The sequence below is a fragment of the Salminus brasiliensis genome, chromosome 7, assembly GCF_030463535.1.
Source record: "Salminus brasiliensis chromosome 7, fSalBra1.hap2, whole genome shotgun sequence".
In the NCBI taxonomy this organism is placed as follows: domain Eukaryota; kingdom Metazoa; phylum Chordata; class Actinopteri; order Characiformes; family Bryconidae; genus Salminus; species Salminus brasiliensis.
In genome coordinates this window covers 24,815,255-24,838,985 of record NC_132884.1, presented here as the reverse complement: position 1 = coordinate 24,838,985, position 23,731 = coordinate 24,815,255, and the positions used below count along the sequence as shown (strand labels likewise).

The 23,731-nt window shown below is 39.1% G+C and overlaps 1 protein-coding gene across 1 annotated transcript in view; it reads left to right on the top strand.

The window, feature by feature from the left end:
* Nucleotides 1-202: 202 nt before the first annotated feature.
* The window catches only part of adcyap1r1b (adenylate cyclase activating polypeptide 1b (pituitary) receptor type I), a 37,376-nt gene continuing 13,847 nt past the window's right edge, over nucleotides 203-23,731 (top strand). Inside the window, exons 1-3 of the mRNA XM_072684302.1 lie at nucleotides 203-722; nucleotides 12,533-12,715; nucleotides 20,617-20,713. Of these exons, the coding sequence (XP_072540403.1) occupies nucleotides 12,656-12,715; nucleotides 20,617-20,713 (157 nt within the window). The 5' untranslated portion in view covers nucleotides 203-722; nucleotides 12,533-12,655. The remainder of the gene's footprint in view (nucleotides 723-12,532; nucleotides 12,716-20,616; nucleotides 20,714-23,731) is intronic.

Genomic DNA, 23,731 nt, shown 5'->3' with positions numbered 1-23,731 from the left:
AGAGAGAGAGAGAGAGAGAGAGAGAGAGAGATAGGAGAGAGAAAGGGCAAAGAAACAGAGAGAGAGAGAGAGAGAGAGAGAGAGAGAGAGAGAGAGAGAGATAGGAGAGAGAAAGGGCAAAGAAACAGAGAGAGAGAGAGAGAGAGAGAGAGAGAGAGAGAGAGAGATAGGAGAGAGAAAGGCCAAAGAAACAGAGAGAAACAGAGAGAAAGAGAGAGAGAGAGTAGAGAGGGCAAGAAACAGAAGCAGCAAGAATGAGAAATAGAGATAGATAGATAGATAGATAGAGAGAGAGAGAGAGAGAGAGAGAGAGAGAGAGAGAGAGAGAGAGGTGTTAAAGATAGCCTACAGAAGTGGCGAGAGAAAGAGAGGGAGAGGGAGAGAAGGCAAATATACAGAGGCAGAGAGAGAGAGAGAGAGAGAGAGAGAGAGAGAGAGAGAGAGAGAGAGAGGTGTTAAAGATAGCCTACAGAAGTGGCGAGAGAAAGAGAGGGAGAGGGAGAGAAGGCAAATATACAGAGGCAGAGAGAGAGAGAGAGAGAGAGAGAGAGAGAGAGAGAGAGAGAGAGAGAGAGAGGAGGCTGTGCGCGTCCTGCTGAAGTCTGAAGTGATTCTCTCTCTTTCACGCGCCTCCATTCAGCTCGGGGTGGACTGGGCTGCAGTCGGGCTTTGTGCTTTTGGCGTGTGTTTTTTTTAACAGCGTCTTTTCTTCCACCGTCATGGTAAGAGTCCCGCTTTACTTCCATTTCATCGTACTGAAACAGGGCTCGTGTGTGTGAGACTGTACGTGTGTGTGTCAGCCTGCGGTACGGTGGAGCCCAGTGCCGCTCGTGGACGCGCCTGCGAGCAGAAGTCAGTTTGTGCGCGAGCGCTGGATGTCTCGCTGGTGTGCGGAAGCAGAACGCACGAGCCGGAGAAACGGGCACTAACGCTATGCTGCTGGGTGGCAATTGCACAGGGTTCCCGGCGCTCATTGCGGGGGGGAGTGTGGTTCGAGTGGTCAGCTGGGAGTTGGCTGTGGCTTGTACAGATAGGTAACATGAATGACATAACATGCAGAAACAGTAACGTGGACGTCTATTGATCCAGTATTGCATTCATACAGGAGAGAGCTGCGTTCATCTGCTGAGGGCTGTGCAGTCGAGCAAGACGCGTTTGACCTAGTGAACATGCTGAGTGCCAGTGCATGAAACTTGGTCATCGCAGTGTCCTGGGCTTTTTATTAGCATGCAGGTTTGCTCAGCTTGGTAGACGAGGCTTCTGCAAAGAGACCAGCAGCGCAAAGTTGAGCGCTTCCCTCACAGACGAGCTGTTTTAGGTTACATGCATTGGTGCACTGGTGCGATCCTACATGCCTTGAGGGGGGCTTGCGGTGAGAAAAGCGTGGCAGAACCATGGTTCTACAATCTGTGCACAAATTGCGGTTGTAGACGATTGATTTCTCACCAACCAAACCCCACCCACCAACCCCCTACACACACACACATATATATATACACACACACACACACACACATATACATACACACACACACCTACTGTGAAAGACACAAGTGCGAAAAAAAACTAAAGCAGAAATCACAGTTTCTCCCCCTATCAGTGAGATACATGTGCAGTCCTGATCATATCATCTCTCCTCACATGCAGCATTTACGGCTGTCACGATTACTCGATTAAAATTGATTTCTTCATTAAAAAAAGAATTGATTATGAAATTACTTTCCTTATAAATTGGCTTAGTGGTTAGTTTTCTGATTTGATTTGGGCTGAGAGAATAATAATAATAATAATATGAGAGAAAATACCAATACTGATAACTGATGCCTAAATGCTTGAACAATATCTTGCTTATCTCATATTTACTGCAAACCAAAAGTGGGTGTGGCTTAAAGCAGGAACAAGTTCAAGGTGCTGAAAGTGGGTATATTTCCTGACCTTAATAAATCACACACTAATCAGGAAGGGCTGGCCATAGTGCAATGGATATAGAATGTAATTTTGACAACCAGCAGTCTAAAATTTGGAACAAGCATGCTTATTCAATTTGTTACGGTTGAAAACGAAAGCTGAAAAGACGACCAACACTGGTCTGGTATCACTGCAACTCAAGCTCTTGATCTCTTGATTATGGTACAGGGTGCAAAGATTATTGCACCACTGTGGAATACCTGTAACTATTCAGTTTTTATTCAGTCCACACAATTATGTGTCCTACATTCTATTCTATTATAATTTTCAGCTTAAATTAACTTAAAATCTGGCTTTTAATTTTAAACAAATCTGTTACAGAAATGAGTTTGTACTAAAAGTAAAATAATGTCAGTCTACAACTGCCCAGTGTTTGCTGAGTAGGTGTTAATTTAGTTACTGAAGTAGAATAGTTTGATACTTTGTAGTACTGAAGTATTTCAGTTAATACCAGAACATGATTGCTTCTTGGACAAGCTGATCAAGCCAAAAACTGCATCAAAAGTCTCTCTAATTGCTTAAATTCTGGCAATAAAATAAACCGATAATGCATATGTGAAATTACTTTAACTGTAAATTCTCTATTATAGCAAGAAACATGGCCTGATGCACATACATATTCCCTTGTTTTTTTGCCAGTAGTTTTTCAAAGACACTGTTTCACATTTTCAGTACAGTGCTGTAATTTATGAATGGCTTTGTACAATTTGTACAAGCTATTTGATTGTGTGGCCAACAACAATCATTCAGTTAGGGTAGATTACCAGGTTATTTATACAATTATAGTGACAGCCCTCACATCATTACAGAATTGTACCTGTGTTTGCATAATTTGCACAGAATGTAGTCTTTTTGTCCCAGAAGATCCTTCCCTGTGCTTTGTGCTTTGACTTGGCTTGACTGAAGTATGTTATTGTCTTGCACAAGAACAGAATAGCTTACACAACACAACAGCTGTTTTGCATTGAACTTATTTTGGCAGATATTGTGTTGATATAGCACATATTATTTATACGCAACCGAGTGAAACATTTGAATCATATTAATTGCAGCAGCATTTGTCTGTGTTTTAGATTACCTAAACAAAGCGTGTTGGTTTGGATTAGAAACGTTCCCACTGGTCTACGCCTATTTCACACAGCACTGCTGCTGGTATTGTGGTTTGAGTGTGGAATGTTAAGGTTAAATGCATTTGTTCAGAAAGGCCTTGGTGGCACTGCTTTGTGGTAGGACCTCTTTGTCGTGGTTAAACGCTCCAGTTGGGGGTGAAAGAGAGCAAAGCATTGGGGGAGAGCTGTTTCTTCTGACCTTGTGATCTGTCATGGTGTCACTGAATCAGAGATGCGACCCCCTCCCCCTTTGCCTTCCTTCAATGTGATGGAAACCACTTAGGGGACCATTAAAGCATCTGTGCTGTATTATAAAGCCCCTCATTTTTAAAGCTGATTCTTACACCTGAATTCTGGAGAGAAAATATAGCTAGCAGAAAAAAATCAGAAAGACGCCAGAGTAAAGAATATAATCAGGGTCTTAGCGGTCACCACAATAAACAATACCTCTCATATTCATATCATATCATAGTCAGTAAAGGTCATTTACAGCTTGTACAATTTAGCTGTTATTAAAGTGTCTTGCACCTGTACTCAACTTACAAGACACCATTCACACCGTATTAGGCAAAATAAAAGCTGAATCGTGGAGGCGAATATTAAACACACTGTACAATGAAACTCCTTGACTTTCCTCTTTCAGCTGTAATAAGAGATAATAATGCAAGTGGAGGACTAAAGTCAGTTAAACCAGCTGCAGAACTGACCCTCAACAAGCAAAAGTACTAATTATGGGTTTCATGTTCTTACAATAGAAATGTATGCTGAAGCTTCCACTGCCTTCAAATGGCACCATATAAACCAAAGACTAAGCTCTGGTTTGTGCTGTGCCACTTAGATTAATGAAGTTACTTGGACCTGCCCCAAATGTTGACTCTGTTATATAATGCTGATTTGCTAGTTTCTTTCTGTTTTACTCTAAGATGATACTCTTTTTGCGTTTTATCTGGGATGCTTCAGATGTTAGGGGACCTAATCTTATTCAACTGTTTTAACTGAAACACTATATAGACGTATAGCGTATTCTAATTTATTCTAATGAACTACTGGAGCATTTTAATTTAAGATGTTAACTGTGCACAGCAATAGTGTGGAAACTGAACAAGAAACCACAACAGAGACCTAACATCTTGACAATTCACTGCTGGTATTGTCAAGGATAAAGCTTGGGAGACTTGGAACAGTTTGTTCTCAAGGTTGAGTCTTCATTGTAATGCAAGTCTTCATGACTTACTGTCATTTTTCCTTCAAACTGTTCACAGCCTCCTGGGCTCCAAAAACACAGCCGCGATAGTGTGGATAGTGTGATCAGTCTCTGTTGGTAATTTTAGGGATTTATTTATTTTAGGCATTAATTACAGATGTAGTAAATGGTGTGTATAGATGTGAAAAGTTTATGGACAGAGTTTTGCTATGAAGTTTGGCAGTTATTTAGTAATGGCACATTCAAATGACACATGTAAAACATATCTGTAATCTTTGTTTACTAATGAGCAACTGTTTCACCCTATTGGTAATTTCTCTTGAATAGTCTCTTGACTAGGGTGATCCAAAGTACATCTATTGTCTTTGAGACTTCAGGTACTGTTGTCACTGCTAACTGAAGAAAATCATGGAATGATTGCAAAAAGAGGAGGACATAAAACTTAACACTTAACTCAGCATACTTGCTGAGAAGGGAAGATTGCGAGTGTTGCAGGAAGCCAAGCATTTACCAGCATACCTTCTGCGGTTTTGTTTTGCCTTCACAACAGCAGGTGGCGCTGTTACATTTTGTCACATAGGTTTTTCCACTTTAAATGAAAAAAAAAATGTATACTGAGAGTTTCTCTGATTTCTCTCTATGAAATTAAAACAATCTGAGTGTCTTTGTAATCTCTCAGCGTATGGTAAGTCATACAAGTAATGACACCCGCTCCTTAAAGTCGTCCATGTTTCTTTCATGGCATGTCTCTTTTTTACCGACCAGTCACAGGCTTTGTTGCATAGTTTTATCATCCATTGAGTTAACTGCGCTGCCATGTGTACGACACAGTGAGCGAAGGAATTACGTCACATTGTTTGCCGAAGCCAGGCGGACATTGTCTCTGCAAGTATGCTGAGGCCTTTATAGGCTGTTTACATCTTGCATCAGTATGCATTTCCAGTGATTGAGTCATGATCAGATCTCATTTTCATTGAGGATGGTTTGTGATCGGATTATGATCAGATCTTTCAGATAGCACATTTAACGCAAGCATAAATGCATATACTGTACAGCATAACTTTAATATCTGACATTGTATGCTAAAGAATGACAGAATAGGGGGAGGTAGTTTTCACCAATAGTCTTCACTTTTCTCTTGTGTTGTGCTGCAAAAAAACAACAGCTGTGAGGCAGCCTTCTCCTTTGCCAAGGCAGATGATTTATTGCCTGTTTTAAACAGTTTCCTTCCAATATTTGACGGTGCATTATACACTGGTATTTACTGGACGTTCAACAGAGATGTTGCATATGTTATGCATATGCATGTGCTTTTTACCCAGGATAATAAAATCAGATCTCATCTAATCACACTGGGGACGCTGTTAGTGCAAAGTGTAAACAGCCTCTTAGTGATGAGATCAGATTATTCATCAGGTTATGAGGTCAAAACCCACACAGCTGTTTGATGTTTAATACACCCCTCACTGCTGACATGCGCTTTGTCAGGTGCTCTAATCAGATTCCAGCGTATGCATGTATCCTATGCATATACCGTACATACACACACACACAGACGTGTACTGTGCCTGATTAATCTTCATCGATGTCCCTGTTTTCTGTGTATTCAGCAGTTTTTGTCACAGAGCATAAACTGTCCATACACATTTTGATGTGTCCCTTCGGTGCAGTTCCTACTGTTCCTATTGCTGAGAACCTGGTACAGGTGATTTGTGCATGTGTCAAGATACCCACAATCCACAGCACAGTGCCCCGCTTTAACAACCACAATCAATCCATTTTACTTGGGTGGGTTGTGCCACAGTAATTGAAGTCACTTCATGTATTCCCCTATGATTTACACTGGAGCGAGAGCAAGAAAGGAGAGGAACACTATAGAAAAATAGAGAAAACTAAAAACTACTGAATATCTCCAAGATATAACATTCAATGCTGTTTTTAGTTAAAAGGGGCCTGTAATTCCTGTGGAAAACTGACAAGAAACACATCCAGTATATCAAGTGGAAATTGACCAACCTTCCCCACATTTTCATTCTGCTTCCCCTTTCTATCACTAAGCATGTCAAAAACAGGAATTTAAGTCAATATGCTAATGTTAATCTCAGTCTCCCTGCTCTCTAAATAACAATCAGGAGGATAAATATAGCTATGGAGTCTTCATTGCCGCAGTCCAGGATTGGACGGCCAAGTCTGGCATTAACACACTCTAATAAGATTTTGGAGGAATATGAAGAAGTGAGGGCAGAAATCCATGTTATGATTTCTCTTGTGACAGATTTCCCCCATCCGTGAGGATGAAGACGAATACATCCGCTCCATATGCCTTCACTCCGTTCTCTGCTATATCCCAGATTTCTTCCTGATATTATTGCCTTGCCAGGGATAGTTTATCTCCCATTTGTAGCATGTGTATTTAGTTCATTCTTTCTTTCTTTCTTTCTTTCTTCCACCCTTTCTTCCTGTGTTACTTCCATTCTTTCATCATTCTTCTTTCCTACCTCCTTTCTTCGCTTCCTTCCTTTTTTACATTCTTGCTTTCTTCCTTCCTACCTTTCCTTTCTTTTTCTTTCCTTCCTTACAGTTATTATTCCCTCCTACTTTTCTGCCATCCTTCTTTCCTTCCTTCCCTCTTTCCTTTCTTTCTTTTTTCTTTCCTTCCTTCCAGTCATCCTTCCTTCCTTCTTTCTTTCTTCTTCCTTCCTTCCAGTCATCCTTCCTTCCTTTCTTCCTTCTTTCCTTCCTTCCAGTCATCCTTCCTTCCTTTCTTTCTTTATTCCTTCCAGTCATCCTTCCTTCATTTCTTCCTTCTTTCCTTCCTTCCAGTCATCCTTCCTTCATTTCTTCCTTCTTTCCTTCCTTCCAGTCATCCTTCCTCCCTTTCTTTCCTTATTCCTTCCATTCATCCTTCCTTCATTCCTTCCTTCCAGTCATCCTTCCTTCTTTTCTTCCTTCATTCCTTCCTTCCTTTCTTCCTTCTTTTTTCCTTCCAGTCATCCTTCCTTCCTTTCTTCTGTCATTCCTTCCTTCTAGTCATCCTTGCTTCATTCCTTCCTTTCTTTCTTCCTTCTTTCCTTCCTTCCAGTCATCCTTTTCTTCTACCTTTCTGTCATGCTTCTTTCCTTTCTTCCTTCTTTCCTTCCTTTCAGTCATCATTCCTTCCTTTCTTTCTTTCCTTCCTTCCTTCATTCCTTTTTTCCTTTCTTCCTTCCTTCCAGTCATCCTTGCTTCATTCCTTCCTTCCTTCCTTTCTTTCTTCCTTCTTTCCTTCCTTCCAGTCATCCTTTCCTTCTACCTTTCTGTCATGCTTCTTTTCTTCCTTCCTTCCTTCTTTCCTTCCTTCCTTTCTTTCTTCCTTCTTTCCTTCCTTCCAGTCATCCTTTCCTTCTACCTTTCTGTCATGCTTCTTTTCTTCCTTCCTTCCTTCTTTCCTTCTAACCTTTCCTTTCTTCTTTCTTTCCTTCCTTCCTTCTTTCCTTCCTTCCTTCTTTCTTTCCTTCCTTCTTTCTTTCCCTCCTTCCTTCATTCCTTTCTTCCTTTCTTCCTTCCTTCCAGTCATCCTTTTCTTCCTACCTTTCTGTCATCCTTCTTTCCTTCCTTCCTTCTTTTCGTCCTTCCTTCCTTCCTTTCTTCCTTCTTTCCTTCCTTTCTTTCATCCTTCCTTCATTTCTTTTTTCCTTCCTTCCAGTCATCCTTCCTTTCTTTCTTCCTTCTTTCCTTCCTTTCTTTCATCCTTCCTTCATTTCTTTTTTCCTTCCTTCCAGTCATCCTTTCTTCCTTTCTTCCTTCTTTCCTTCCTTTCAGTCATCCTTTCCTTCTACCTTTCTGTCATGCTTCTTTCCTTCCTTCCTTCCTACCTTTCCTTTCTTCCTTCTTTTCTTCCTTCCAGTCATCATTCCTTTCTTTCTTCCTACCTTTCTGTCATCCTTCTTTCCTTCCTTCCTTTTTTCGTCCTTCCTTCCTCCCTTCCAGTCATCCTTTTCTTCCTACCTTTCTGTCATCCTTCTTTCCTTACTTCCTTCTTTTTGTCCTTCCTTCTTCCCTTCCTTCCTTTCTTCCTTCTTTCCTTCCTTTTTTTCATCCTTCCTTCACTTCTTTTTCCCTTCTTTCCAATCATCCTTCCTTCCTTTCTTCCTTCTTTTCTTTCTTTTTTGTCATCTATCCTTCCTTCCTATCACTCTTCCTTCCTACTTCTTCCCCTTTTTTCCTTCCTGTCATCCTGTGTTATATGTTTGAACAATAATGAAATTTGCATAGGACTGAACTAGCAATGTCCACTAACCAGCAGAGCAGGAAATGTTCTAAATGTTCTGAAGGCCATAGTCAGGAGGAGCTAGTTTGGGTATCGTTGGGCTGTGGGTGCAGTGGGGCCTTTTATAACTGTTACTGGGCAGTGAAAAAGAGGCCTGTTGGCAGGTTGGATGGACATGCCTCATTACCTCTGCAAAGTCATTTGGAGTATAGCACTACCCTCAGGAGTGTTAAGAAGGCCTGCTTGATTTAGCCTTGTTTACTGTGGTCTAGTAGTTTATTTAACAGTGTGTTTTGGGTGGAGACTAGTAGTTTATTTAACAGTGTGTTTTAGGTGGAGAGGTCTGGTGGCTTGTTAATATTTTTTGGAATGTCCAAATCTCAGAAGAGCCTGTCTCAGAAACTTCACTCACTACTAGTGCAACAAGAGCCTGTACACTGATTAAACCAATGTTTTTACACAACCCAGAGAACAACACTACATCATAGTGAATGGGATATGAATATTCTGACCTTGCTAGAAGGGTAAATGCTGAATACAGGAGCATTTATGACATTGGAAGCATATAACTGTCCAAAACGTTTTGGTATGTTGAAGCATTAAGCTTTCCCTTTACTGGAACTAAGGGGCCTAGGCTCACTCCTTTAAAACAACCCCCATATCATTACAGTTGAAATAATGCAGTCAGGCGGGTAACGTTCTCCTGGCCAAACCCAGACTCGTGAGTCAGACTACCAGATAGAGAAGCATAATTCGTCACTCCACAGAACCAATTTCCACTGCTCCAGAGTCCAGTGGCGGTGTGCTTCACACCACTCCATCCAATGTTGGCCATTGAAACTCATGCTATTATGCTCCCAGCATAAAGTTTTTGTGCTGATTTGTGCCACTTGTATGTGATAAATAATATATTTAATATATATAGCGTGTGTGTGTGTGTGTATGTGTGTGTGTGTATGTGTGCAATGAGGTAACACACAGACACACTATGGTCACATTTCATTTTGACAGCTGATTAATTGTTATTGATCCTCCAGTCACTAAATGAGGAGAGCTGGCTGCTGCTTTTCTCTTTTTAAACAATGGTCATTGAAAGGGTGTCTTACATTTGAAAATAAACAACAGAATTAAACACATTACTGTCACGGTATGTCAAGCTTGAAGATGAAGGCGGACACGCAGAATCTCTTTTTAAAGTAAAATAAAACAAAACAAACAGAAACCAGCACTAAGATTACCAAATAAACAATACACGATTCACACAAACAGGCAGAGTCAACAAACCATGAAACCACCATATACACACGCCCACATGACCATGCTCATGACCAGACAAAGGAAGGCTGAAACAAAGGGGTACTTATAGAAAGACTAACAAGGGCGTCATGAGGAACACCTGGGACTAACGAGGGGGCGTGGTTACAAAGGAGACACAGGTGGAAACACTAATGGACAGGCAAGGCTAAGACAGACAATACACAAACAGAGCCATGTGCTTGGGAGCACATGGCAACACAAAACAGAGGCAGATATGACAGAACAGGGACAGGCATGACAATTACCCATTTAGGGATTCATCTCTATCCATCCATCCATCCATCTGTCTGTCCATCCATCTGTCTGTCCAATTATCCATCCATTCATTTATTAATATTTATTAGGTGTGTAAAAATACACTGATTAATACTAAACAATAACAAAACAACCAAACAATTATTAATCAATAATCAATCATAATCATAGACAAAAGTATTGGGACACCTGTTTGGTCATTGCTTCTTCCAAAATCAAGGTTATTAAAAATTAGTTTATCCTGCTTTTTTTGAAGTTACTGTCTCTACTGTCCAGGAAAGGGTTTTTACTAGATTTTGGAGCATTGCTATTATGATTTGATTGCATTCATTGATGAGCGTTAGTGAGGTCAGAATGTTGTATGTTCATCACCCTACCTCAACTCCCCACAAGAGTATTGGATGGGGCACCATCATTTCAGAGAACACAGTGGAACTGCTTTATGCCCTTCTAACCCATGCCTGGCATTAGGCATGGTGCCAACAGGTTCATGTGTTTTTCTGCTTCGGAGAGTCCTATTCTATTGACAATACTTCTCTAAAGGGACTAGGCTGTCCGTCAGCAATAGGTGCAACTTAAAGTAGCTTAATGCATTCATTAGGGACTATATATTCAAAGAACAAACATTTGGACATATAGTGTACAAACTAAAACAGATACTTTTTTTTCATTGTTGAATTGAATGGTGTTGAACTTTGTTACATTATAAATGTTTAAAATCATTTCCTACAACAAAACATCATCAGACTAAATCCTTGAATGCTCAGATATTTATACCACTACCACGTACCCTTTTATTCCTCCATCCACTAATGGGTGATGTGTTTAATACTGTTGTTTTTTCCAATCCAAAGAACACCTTTCATCTTCAGCACCATTGTTTATCAAGCCCCAACATTCCCTCCTTGCATGAGATTGGTGTGTGTCCAGCATTGAGCTGAATCAGTTATTATCCCCAAGCAGCCGCCGTGCAGCCATCTGAGTTGCGTCAGCGCAGCTGTGCTCTGCCAAGCAAGACTCTGCAGTTGGCACTTGATGTGTTTCGCAGCTTAGATCTTGTCATATCCTGGTTATGCTTGGATGCAATGTAGAAGTTAAAGATATATCAGTAATGATAGGGGGATTCTTGTCACTGTGTTGTGTGGGTGTGTGTGTGTATTATCGCCAGAATAACCAAGCGTTTAGTGTTTAATTTGATTGCCATGAGATCACTGCATTCGCTCCACCACCTGGCATCTCCGCTGCTTGATGATTTTGTGATATTATTTGTGTTCACAGACCCATCAGCACTGAGACAACAGGCACAAACAGGAGATGTGGAAATTAAAATCTCAGTCAAAATACTGTATCACAAAAGGCTTTGATGTCACAGTTATAACACATTTACATTAGACCACCCATTCAACCTACAGCAGTGTAGAATTTCAGTTTGTTTTTTACACAAGCTTTAGATAATGTTAACATCAATCATCAGAACTGGGGGGAAATGTTCTGTTTTGATCTCTGTACAGTCAGGTTCTCTTTTTGTCAGACAAGATCAGAAAGCTGGGGCTGCGGTTGGCACAGACTCTTCCAAATGGGACAGTTGAAGACAGGAAAAACTGATGCTGGTTTGATAAATCTCAATTTCTGATGAGACACACAGATAGTAGCTTGGATCGATGAACCCAGCCTTTCTTATGTTAACAGTCCATGCTAGTGGAGTTGGTGTAATGGTGTAGGGAATGTTTCCCTGGCACACTTTGGGGCCATTAATGCCAATCAGTCTTCACTTTAATCCCACAGCCTTTCTAAGTTTTGTTGCACATCACTGCCTGAGTGACTCTGCATACTCCTAACTTGGATGTTTCCTTTGCATGCAGTCAAAGTGAGTCTACATTGCAGCTAAGATGTTTCCTGGGGTGGCACAATGTTACGCCATTTTGGCTTAGAGCCCACGCATGCTGGCCACCAGAGTAACTGTGCATCATGACTCTGAGCCCTTTTGAGGCTCATAAAGACTCTATCTGGGCCAGTTCGCTGATACACCTTAGTCTAAGGAGGTTTCCCCCCTGTCTCCTGTGAGCTCTGTGTGTGTTTGCTGTTTTTGTCTGTGTTTCTTTGGGCTGTTTTGTTTATTTGATTTAGCTGCTAATGTAAAACACCACTGAATTCTATGACTAAATATCAATTAAACATTATTATTATTATTATTGTTATTATTTTTATATTACAAAGAACTAAATATGTGCCATACTCAGTAATAGTATATGTCTGATCAATAAATCAGCTGTTTAATTCTGAAGAGAGTGGACTAGATTATGGGTCCTTTAAATACTTTATAGAAGCAACAATACATGACATGCTAATGTTCTTGCACAGTTATTCAATGCTCACAGTGCACAGTAACAATACAGTATTTTTAATAGATTGTTTGTGTCTGTGTTCCAGATTCCAAGATGATTTGAAGGACCACCTCAACAATCCTGTGAGCCTGTTTACCACCAAGCTTTTTTCTGGTCGTCATTGGAGTTGAGCAGAGGGATATTCCGCAGTGTCTTTGCATGAGATAAAATGGCTGACACCATGAAAACCTGCCATCACCTGCTCTTAACCTTTACTCTGCTTCCACTGGTAAGCAACATGTATATTCAATTACAGAAAACAGGTACTGAACGGTTGGGAAAGAATAATTGCTTAGAGACAACATCAACTTGCACATTAGTCTAACCCACAAGGTTTAATTGACAGGTGTTACAGGACTGCATAAGATATTATACAGCCACAGCATGTTGATGAAATAGTGCAACTGCACATGCAGCCATTGCTAATATGTTTCCCATAGGGAAAGAGTTATCTTATTAGTTGTTAAGCTATTCAACACTTATTGTCCAGCTGTCCTTTTCCATTGTTTCATTAAGTTAGGCAACCATTGTGCAGTGTTGTACACAACAGTGCAAACACAAATACATGTTTTGGAGTTGAATTTGAATGACCCAATCATGCACACTCACATGTTGCATGCTAGAAAATACAATTGACAATACAGGATTGAAACAGCATGTTTAATTAGCATGTGCATTTGAATTAAGTCTGCAATATGCTGCAATATCTTGTGATGCAGTGCAGAAATATCCTATCCCTTTATAAAGGCCTGTTAATGAGACAGAGGTGTTAAATATCCGGAGGGAAAGTGTAGTGATACAGTACAGATGTATAGAGAGTGAGAGAGAGAGAGAGAGAGAGACAGAGAGAGAGAGAGGGAGAGAAAGAGACAGAGATTCTAAGCTGTCAAAACATTCAGTGTTTAATGTCACCTTGCAGTTCTCTTCAGATCACACACCTCTGCCATTTTGTTTCTGGCAGTGTGCCTTCTTCAGCATGACTGCTACTCTCATGTACACAATATCCTCCTCTGTAGAAGACTGTTCTGCATTCTAGAGGTGATGACTCAGTGAGACAATATTAAAATGTCCTACCATGATTATCAGTGTCTAAAATTAGCATATTCATTTTACAGTATTGATCAATTGTTTCAGAATATATCACAGCCCAGGTTGCCAATAGGAATGGTGGCCCCCAAAAAAACATTATGTGCATTTAACTGGCTTTTGGGGGTGGTCTCTGTTGTGGAGTGACTTTTAATGCATTTTGAATGCATTATTAATTTTGGGTGTTTTATAATAAAGGAATTTGTCACTGTACAGCACACGTATGAAATGTGTCCTCCGCATTTAACCCATCTGTGGTAGTGAACACACACACACACACACAACTCCAACTCCAGCACCTGGGGAGCAGAGAGGGTAAAGGGCCTTGCTCAAGGGCCCAACAGTGGCAGCTTGCTGAGCCCAGGAATCGAAACCACAACCTTGTGATCAATAGCCCGGCGCTCTAATCGCTGAGCCACCACTGCCCCTTACTAGTCCCTTACTACTGAAATATCCCCAACTATTACAATCAGAATTACAACAACTAATGATTATCATTATTAGTTAGTAAGTTGGTTAACTGATTTGGATTCGACTAGTACTTGACAGATACCTTATTTAAAACCCACTGAAATCTTCACAAACATACTTGTTTCTCCAGCTATATATCATATAGTTTCAATTAGTTTTGAAGATATTTTCATTTTAACATATACTATAAGCAGGGCAAATGCTAAACTTTGTCTTTACTTTCAAGTTAAACTTTAATCTTCCAGTGGTTAAGAGAACATTACCCACTTTTGACTGATAAAGGAAAAACTTAAAAACTCCAGTGCTTGCAGTAATCCCCATTGCATCATTTCAGTGCAGTTACTGGTCAATTAGCTTTCTTACAGCTCCACCATTTCTTAATAACCTGCATTTGGCTTCAGAAATCTGGATCACATACTGAGCATAAAAGCATGTCAGAAATGGTCCCTCCACTGCAAATATTTAGGCAAAATATTTATAAAACAGGTCAGTATAAAACTTCTTACATGACTTAAATACCAAAACTGTCATAAACAATGCATAAAAACATACTGTTGCATCATCATTAGCATTCATTTATTGCTACTAGGGCTAGCATAATACTAGTGGGTGAAAAAAGCTGCTTACAAAAGCAAATGCTGGTCTATCATTTGTGACCAAATTATGTAACCAAAAACAAACTAAACTTATACTGTAAATACTGTACTTCACATGAACATGAGAACACGTTAAATTATATACAAAATGGTTTATGGTTGGCATAATAGTGTTCATTTAAAAATACTACAATAGACGATATAGATTAAATTCTAATTTCAGTTATGTTCAAGTACATAGAAGAGGCTGAAAAAGCATGTACTTATGTGGCTCATATTCTCCACATCATAATACTGCCACATAGATCGGCTGTAATCATGTGTTATGAGTGTAAATTGGCCGATTCTGATGGTAAACAGATTCTGACTGATTTCAGTCATGAACTACTAGTATCTGTTGATATTAATTATTAATGAGTATGAACTTATGCTCGCTGAAGGCTACTAGCCTATGCTTAAAAATGTTTTTGTGCTAACCAAAGAACACAATCTGAAGAATAAAGGAAACACACATTGCAGTTATCAAGCCTTGCATATCACAAGTAAAGAACTAAAATGAGACACTTAAAGCAAATAAAAAATGAGATAACCAAGATATGAGTATAATTCATAATGTTCATTATTGGAGAAAAACAATCAATAATACTGTAAAGCACAGCATACCGGTTTATTACCTAGCACTAGTCGTTTGTTTTGTCACAATGTTTTTAAGATATACTGAAAATGTTTACAGTGCTTTAATACACAATGGAATCATTACAATTTTAGTAGAATGTATTGTTTACCAGCATTACTGCTGTTTACTGTTCAGATCATAACTACAAACTATAACATGCCTTTATCTTGACTTTTCTAAATGACTAAAATTTGAAACTCTATGATCATCATCCCATACAAAAACATACAATTGAAAATGCAATATGTTATGTTGATATTTTGGAATTTAATGACAGCTTACAACAATATATGTATTCCCTTCATTAATGAGGGATCAGGTTTTATACTGCAGTGTCATCATTAAACTGATAACCGTCCCATCCCTACTACACACAGATTTGTTCCATCTCCCCATGCTCCACTTTCGACACTACAAGCAGAAGAGAAGCACACGTCCGCGTACACATTTACGTCACCCGCAGGTTGGCACCAAACAAGGCTCTGGCATTCAATGAGCTCTGGCACCAGACGGGCCAAATGTAAACTGAGCAGGAGCCAACAGACTTCTGCTCGACTGAGTGCTCCTGGCAATCAGGGACAGGCCATTCTCTGTCAGGGCTGTGTGTGACCGCTGAAAGCTAACTGCTAACTGCTAATCTCTCTGATCTCACTGCATCATGCTGTATGAAGATGCAGTGGTGTGGGATTTGAAGAGTGTCATGAACACTTGGTACTTCTTTTAGTTAATGTAAAGTTTCTTCTGAGACAGTGAATCTTTTCTTCTTAGTCAAGTGGATGATCTAATGGCCTACTTTAGTCATGTGGAATGTGCTTCTAAAAGCAGTTTGTCCAACCTATAAACCTAAATTCAGTTGTCCTTTTGCAAATACTGCTTCAGATTTTTGTTTAAAGCTCAAATCATCCTCAGATCCTTGGATCTATTAATAGTTATTTTTTAAAAGCTCTCATTTTTTGATATTCTCTCTCTTTTTTTAAAGATCCTGTTGCAAGGATGTGCTGTGTTTAAGTCCAGATAAATGCTAAGAGCTCAACAGCTGTGAAAAGTGCATGCTTGAAATGAGTTAAAATAGGTGGGCATATTTCCTAGGCAGAATTTACTGAAGTACTTAAAATGTTCACACTGGCCAAAGTGAAAAATGTTACCATAGCTACATCTAAATATGCCTACTAAATATAGTTGTAAATATGCCTACTTACATCCTACAGCAGTGCTACAGTGTTCTCTTTTGTATAGCCGATGGTTCTCTCTCAATGCCAGTATGACATTGATGAAAAATGCAATGCAATTATAAGACGATTATCAGTGCTTTATCCATCTTGTGTCTCTGTTATGTGCCTGCCACTGACAGTGCAGGCGTTACACTTGCCCAATTCTTAGTTCCACCTTTTGCATCCATCAAAATGACATGATCTATTAATCAATCATTTCGAAAATCGAGTTTCATCAACAATGAGACCTCGCTCTTTGGATGTGAATGGCAACACACAAACACAACAAACACCATATCGTTGCTTTCATGCAAATACCTTTAATGGAAGTCAATGTAAAACAATTTTATTCCAGTTCATTTTGGAGCGTTTCTGTTGAATTGATTTTTGCACAATAGTGACGACATGACAGTTTTAGGTTGGATTTTTTGCTTATGGAGAATTTCAACGTATATTTTTTTATATTGACAATGTGACAATTGACAATTGTGAAAACACACACAGGTCTAGAAGATAATGGCCTGTGAATTATTTTTTCCAGTTCAGAATTTAGCATTTATTTTAAACTATATTCAAAACTGTCCAATGATTAAATGCCTGACGAAGGAGAAATTAATGTTACAGACCAACAAATGCTTTGGCGAACCTTAAAACCTTCCTATTCTCCGCTGGTTGTTGTTGATAATTAATTAAGAGGGTGAATGAAAACAAGAGAACAGGTGATTTAGCTAGTTTTGTTGTGCAGCAGCAGTGAATCACGCTGCGTTTATGGGGGAAATTGTTCTGTGATGCTGCCAGGCTGAGGGTGGGCATTGACAGTGACCTTATAAATATGCATGAGACATTCATGTTTATTAAACATGACTCATGTTACAAGTGCCACATACACTCCGAGCAGAGGACTGTCAGTCCAATTAGCACAAAGATAACCAGGAAAGAATCTTCACTTCCACTTCTGATCTGTTTACAGTGAAGCATTATGTGTATTCAGTGTTAATGTAGTGAACGGACATTTCTAATATATTTTAATACTAATGTATGTGTCTGCAACAAATCTGACACCTGACAGTCCTATGCAACATGGCGACAGGGTCACAGGCACCCAATGGTTATTGACACGTGTGGGGAGCGAAGGCTAGCTCGTCTGGACAGGACTTAAAAGCATCTGCTGCTGCTGTCTTGGTGCCAGATACCACAGGACACCTTCAGAGGTCTTGTGCAGCCCGTGTCTTGATGGGTCAGAACTGTTTTTGCAGCATGTGGAGGAACCTACACAAGGTGGTTTTAATGCTGTGGCTGATCTAACTACAATTCTTGACCTTACAATTTATACTTTTATATTATACAAAAAAAAAATGCATGTATACATTATATATACGCTATATGTCCAAATGTCTGTGGACACTGCTTCTAATGAATGCATTCAGCTACTTTCAGTTGCACCCACTGCTGACAAAGATGTGCAAATGCGCACACACACAGCTTGTTTGGTCCTTGTAGAGAGGTATTGCCAAAAGAATGAGACTTTCTAGAGCAGATGAATATGAACATATTGTTATCATGCCTAATGTCAGGTGCGAACTAGAGGGTATAAAGTATTGTGCTGTGGAGCAGTGGAACTGTGTCCAGTGATGGTGCTTTATCCAGTTCTATAGGAATGAGTTGGGAGCATCCTGATCTACTGACACTGTCGATGAATGCAATCAAATCCTCACATCAATGCTCAAAAATCTACTACAAATTTGTTCTTTATGCCAACATTACAGGACACACTTTTCACATGCACCATCACTAAAAGTGAAAGAAGCATGTGGACTGACATGGTAGAGTAATTGCCCAGAGTAGCAATACCAGCCAAAATGCTCATGTGGGGCTCACATGGGTGGAGCTGAGTGGGTTTGTACATGTGTTGTACTGGTACCCAGTATCCTACATAATGCTGCTTTAAAGGAAATACTACAGTAAAGACAAGCATATTCACAAGCCAGCCACAGCAGATTATAGTGTTCAATTCTGAGGTGTTTTGACTTGTAGGAATTTATGTAGTGGATGGTTATGAGGGCACAGTAGTACAATAGATATGTCTTAGAATATTTATTGTACACTTTTATGGTGTGCTTTGCTCTGCAGAGCCATTTTTCTGGGCAGGGTATACTCATTAATATTGCTCAAAAAAGAGATCGCTGATTTCAGCTTCCGAATGTGGAAACTAGAGCTACTGAATATCAATCGCTGTATTTCATGTAATTCTGTTACTGTTTACATCTGTTTGTATACAGCAGTGTAATAAGTACTGTGTGCAAAAATATATTTTAGGTCAACAGCTCTTTTGGCTTCAGTTAGTGAAAGAATATAAATAGTAAGAGAGAGAGAGAGAGAGAGAGAGAGAGAGAGAGCTTGCCAGTCTGCTGTAATGATCTGTAGACTAATCTGAGATGAGCTGTGAATCAGGGGAAATATCCCCCGCTGTGACGCCCTCTCATCCCCTGTCTCCCAAAACTTCCTGCTGCTTAGCAACATGAATACTAATTACTAGAAGTGAATTTGTGAGTGTGTATATTTGTTTTTCATTGTGTGTGTCTTTGTATAAATTCTTCTTGTTTTTGCCATTGTTCCTAACTCTCAAGTAATGTTAATGGAAAAGAAAAGTAGCAATCTCTATATTATGACTACAACAACTACTACTATAATAACTGAAACACCAACTACTACTACAACAATAATTACAACAAATTGCAACTAAAACTGCTACTACAATGATAAGTAGAACAACAATTACAACTACTACTACAATAACTACAACAAAAACAACTTTTACTACTACAACGATTACAACTACTACTACGACAACAACTACTACTACTAAAATAACTACAAAAGATACTACAATAACTACAATAACAATGAACAGCAATTACAACAACTACTACTACAACAATAATTAGAAGTACAACTAATACTGTTACAACTACTACTACTACAGTAATTAGAACAACACTACAATTACAATTACAACTACAATTACTACACTACAACTACACTACTACTACTACTACAATAACTAGATGATCAACTACAACAACTACTACAACAGCTACTACAACAACTACCACTACTACTACTACTACTACTACTACTACTACTACAATAACTAGATGACTACAGCTACAACAACTACTACAATAATTAGAACAACACTACAGTTACAATTACAACTACAACAACTGGGCCACATCTACTACAACACCTACTACTGCTACTACTACTACTACTACTACAGTAACTAGATGGTCAACTACAGCAACTACTACAACTACTACTACAACAATAACTACTATTACTACTACTATTACTAATAGTAATAAAACTAATACATTTTATTTGTGTAGTTGCTTTATAAAACCCTAGGTCACTTTCCAACAGTAAAGCTATACAGAATGCAGATAATTCTGGAAATACTATGTTGTCTTCTCTTGTCCATTTCCCACTCATGTGTGGAACTATAGTTGCACAGAGTGTATTCAGTGTACCAATAAAATCAAATGAAGTTTAATATAGGTGAAATCTGAAATTTAATGACAATTTGTACAGCCCTGTGGCGTAAGGATGTTCAAATGCTTTGGTATTCTTTTGTAATACATAAAATCCCAACATCATTTCAAAAGTGTTCAAAAAGCGGGATCCCAGCTGACTGTGCCAGGGCATGCCTGTTTCACTCCCACACAGTGAGTCTTCATAGCACAGATTCCAAATAGAAAAGGGTTACAAAAGATTTGACAGTTCTGAAAGCAAAGTGCTGCTTCTTATGTAACTCACAAATACATTTTCAGTGTCTCAGCAGGTTTTCAATGCCATTGTCAAGGCAACTGGCAGTCCTGCAGCCATTTCTGGCTGTGCATATACGTCAGATTAATGAAAGGGGGTGAAGGTTCATTCAGTGCTGGTGTAGACCCTGCTGGCACACAAAGACTTGCATGGCCTGGGTGCATTTCTGACAAGGACTGTTTGACAACAACATCAGGTTTTGAATGAAGGAGTTGATGGAAGTAATTGTGCGGACATTTGAACTTCTGTATTTTGTGTCTTTCAGATATTGTGCATGCATCCAGATTGTGTCATCCAGCTAGAGAAAGAAAAATGCATGGAGAGGATGGCCCTGGACGACCCTAGCAGCGACCCAGAAAATGGTAAAAAAAAAAAAAAAAAAGATTCTATTAGACAAAACTTTCCAAAATCAAGGGTATTAATAAGTTTTTTCTCCTGTGCTCCTGTAGTAACTGCATCTACTAGGTTCTCAGCATTGCTGGGAAGATTTGCTTACATTCAGCCACAAGAGCATTAGTGAGGTCAGGTATGGTTGTTGAATGATTAGGTTTGGTCACAAACACCACTCAACTAATTTTGAAGGTATTGAATGGAGCTCCATCACTCGGGAGAACGTTCAACTGCTCCCCACCCCAAAGCTGGCCCTGTGTAGAACCTGTCATTGTCTATGGTGACCTTAGGCTTGTATGTTTTCTCTAGAGATTGTACAGTCCTAAGTGTACATTTGAACTTCTGTTTAAGCAATGGTTGTATCCAAATGCAGCTGAGTTTACACATAAGAAGCAATGTCCATCAACCTTGACTGAGTGGATCCAAAACGATTAACCATAGCGTCTAAACAACCTGCCTAATACTGCATTGGTCTCTCTTGTGCTGACAAAATGGTTCTGATCTTTTAACACATGGGCTCAAACAAATCTCTGTGGTATATGTTCTGAATTGCATGTTCACAATCTGGCCCTGGCCAAATCAGCTCAGATCCTTGTGCTTGCCCATTTCTTTTGCTTCAATACATCAGCCTCAAGAACTGACTGTTCACTTACTGCCTAAAAGGTGTACCCCACCATTTGACAGGTGTTATTGCAATGAGACAATCAATGTTATTAACTTTGCCTGTCAGTGGTTTTAATGTTAAGGCTGATCGCTGAACCTAAGAAATAACTAGTAGAGGACTATATCAAAAATTGTCCTGGAATTGTCACTACATGAAGCTGGCATAAGGAAATGTGGCTTAAGTAGAAACAGAAAGATGCATGTGTCCACACAGATCTTTCAGAGCTCACTCTGGCATCCCACTGTTCAATAATGTTCTTAATGCTGTGGACAGTCAAGTCCAGCGCTGATAATAAAGCACTGATGCTTTGACAAGTCTCCTTTCAAAGAGACATGCTTATTAGATAATATGGGGATGGCATTGTCTCTCTCGGTTCAGAGAGACAAAGATAGAGGAGCATGGCTACTGTGTGTTTTCATTAGTGTTTTCTGAGTGAATTAAGCGATTATGTCATTTTTTTTTTATCTCCAAACACTATCAGTTGATATGAAAAAAATAATATGTGGGAGATTCTGGAAGTACAAAGAAGTATGACTGAGCTTTGAAGCTGGTCATGTGTGTCCTGTGTCCTTTCTACTCAAATAATTAACACAGTTTTCCAGAGAGAAGGCAGGATTTGAGAAATCGTAATCAGAGATAATGCCATTTGGGACTGACTAAATGTTCCAGTGGCTTCCAGGAAGAGTATGTCACTCAAATGTCCTCACATTCTCCATGGAATTCAGCTGTCATATGGACACCGCATTTTCTCCTTTGCTTTGTTGTGTCTATTTATAAATCCGTCTCTTGGCTATTTTACCAACTGGACTTATGTCCTTAGTAGAAAGGTAATAAGACTGTTACTAGATGAGCAGTTGTGCAGAAAACAAGCTTGTTTGCCAGATGGCATGAAGCAGAAAACCTTTACAGAATGGCCAGGAGTGATTTTTGCCAGCTGGTGTGTGATCTTTTATATTTATTATACATGTTACTGCTAGGACACATCATTTAAGAGAATGAAGTTAATTTTTATGGTTACGTACACCACACACAACCGTATTGATCTGTAGGCCAGCTTCCTAAATAATCAAGTATAATAAAGCTTAATTAGTCATAACTTAATAATCATAACATTAATGGACAGAAACATTTTAAAATTAAAGAAACATTATGTAGCATTTTTACCTTAGAATAAAAGCTATAAAATCACGTTGATGCTCCAGTGACCTGTAATAAGGAGAATAGCGTCTCCATCATGGCTACTTCAGGCTTAATGCACTGCTAACTGCACAGTGTAGCTTTGGAGAAATGATCAGGAAAACGTTAGAGCATTAGAACTGTGTGAGAACTGTGCAACGCTATATAAGATAAGATAAAATAATCCTTTATTAGTCCCACAGTGGGGAAATTCTCACATAACCTGATCATATTAGTTAAAAAAATGAATATTACTCTACCAGTAATATTGAGGAGTGTCAGTTCTCATGCCTTTTTCACTTTCAGTGATGGTTCTGTATCTCTCAGCTTGTCAGGAAATTCATGTAAGCATGCTTTTCTTCAGGGGTGGCTTAAAGCAAAAATTTCACTTCCTGACTGTAGGCCAAGAACAAAACCACCAATTCTTCATAATGCTGCTTTTAATTAAGAAAAAAACTTCCTCATTATAAAAAATGAATCACAGAGAGCAAACAAAAGATATATAGGAATCTGAGTGTGGTATTTGATTCAACATGATCATAACAGCCTTTTTAATTTACATAACATGAGTCAGGCATTGCCTCACACAGCATGATGCTGAGAAAGTGATTCATGCCTCTGTTTTGTTTATGTCTAGACTACTGTAATACACCGTTTACAGGATTACCAAAAACCAAAATAGACCGACTACAACTTGTTCAAACCGCGAGTACTGACACCGTCCAAGAAGAAAAAAACATATTACACCTGTTCTAGCAGCGCACTGGCTGTCTGTTTCTTTTAGAACTGATTTGAAGATTCTAGCGTTGGCACTTAATGGATTAGCACCTTCAGATATCTGAGAATGCTTGATAGAATATGTTCCATATCATGTTTAGGATCATCAACTCCTAAATGTTCTGTACATAACAATACAATATAGAACGTCTGGTACAGCAGCATTTTGTAGTTATGGACCCGGAACATTTTACTGTAGGCATGAATTTTACTGTTAGATTCCTGTCAGGCACCGACCATTAGCATTTATAAATGGGAACTATGATTTGTTTAGATTGACAAATTAAGTAGCAGTAGCTTCTTTATTTTATATACATTTGGTTTTGTTGAGCAAAACTTTATTTTATTTATTTTATTAAGAAAAATATTTTTT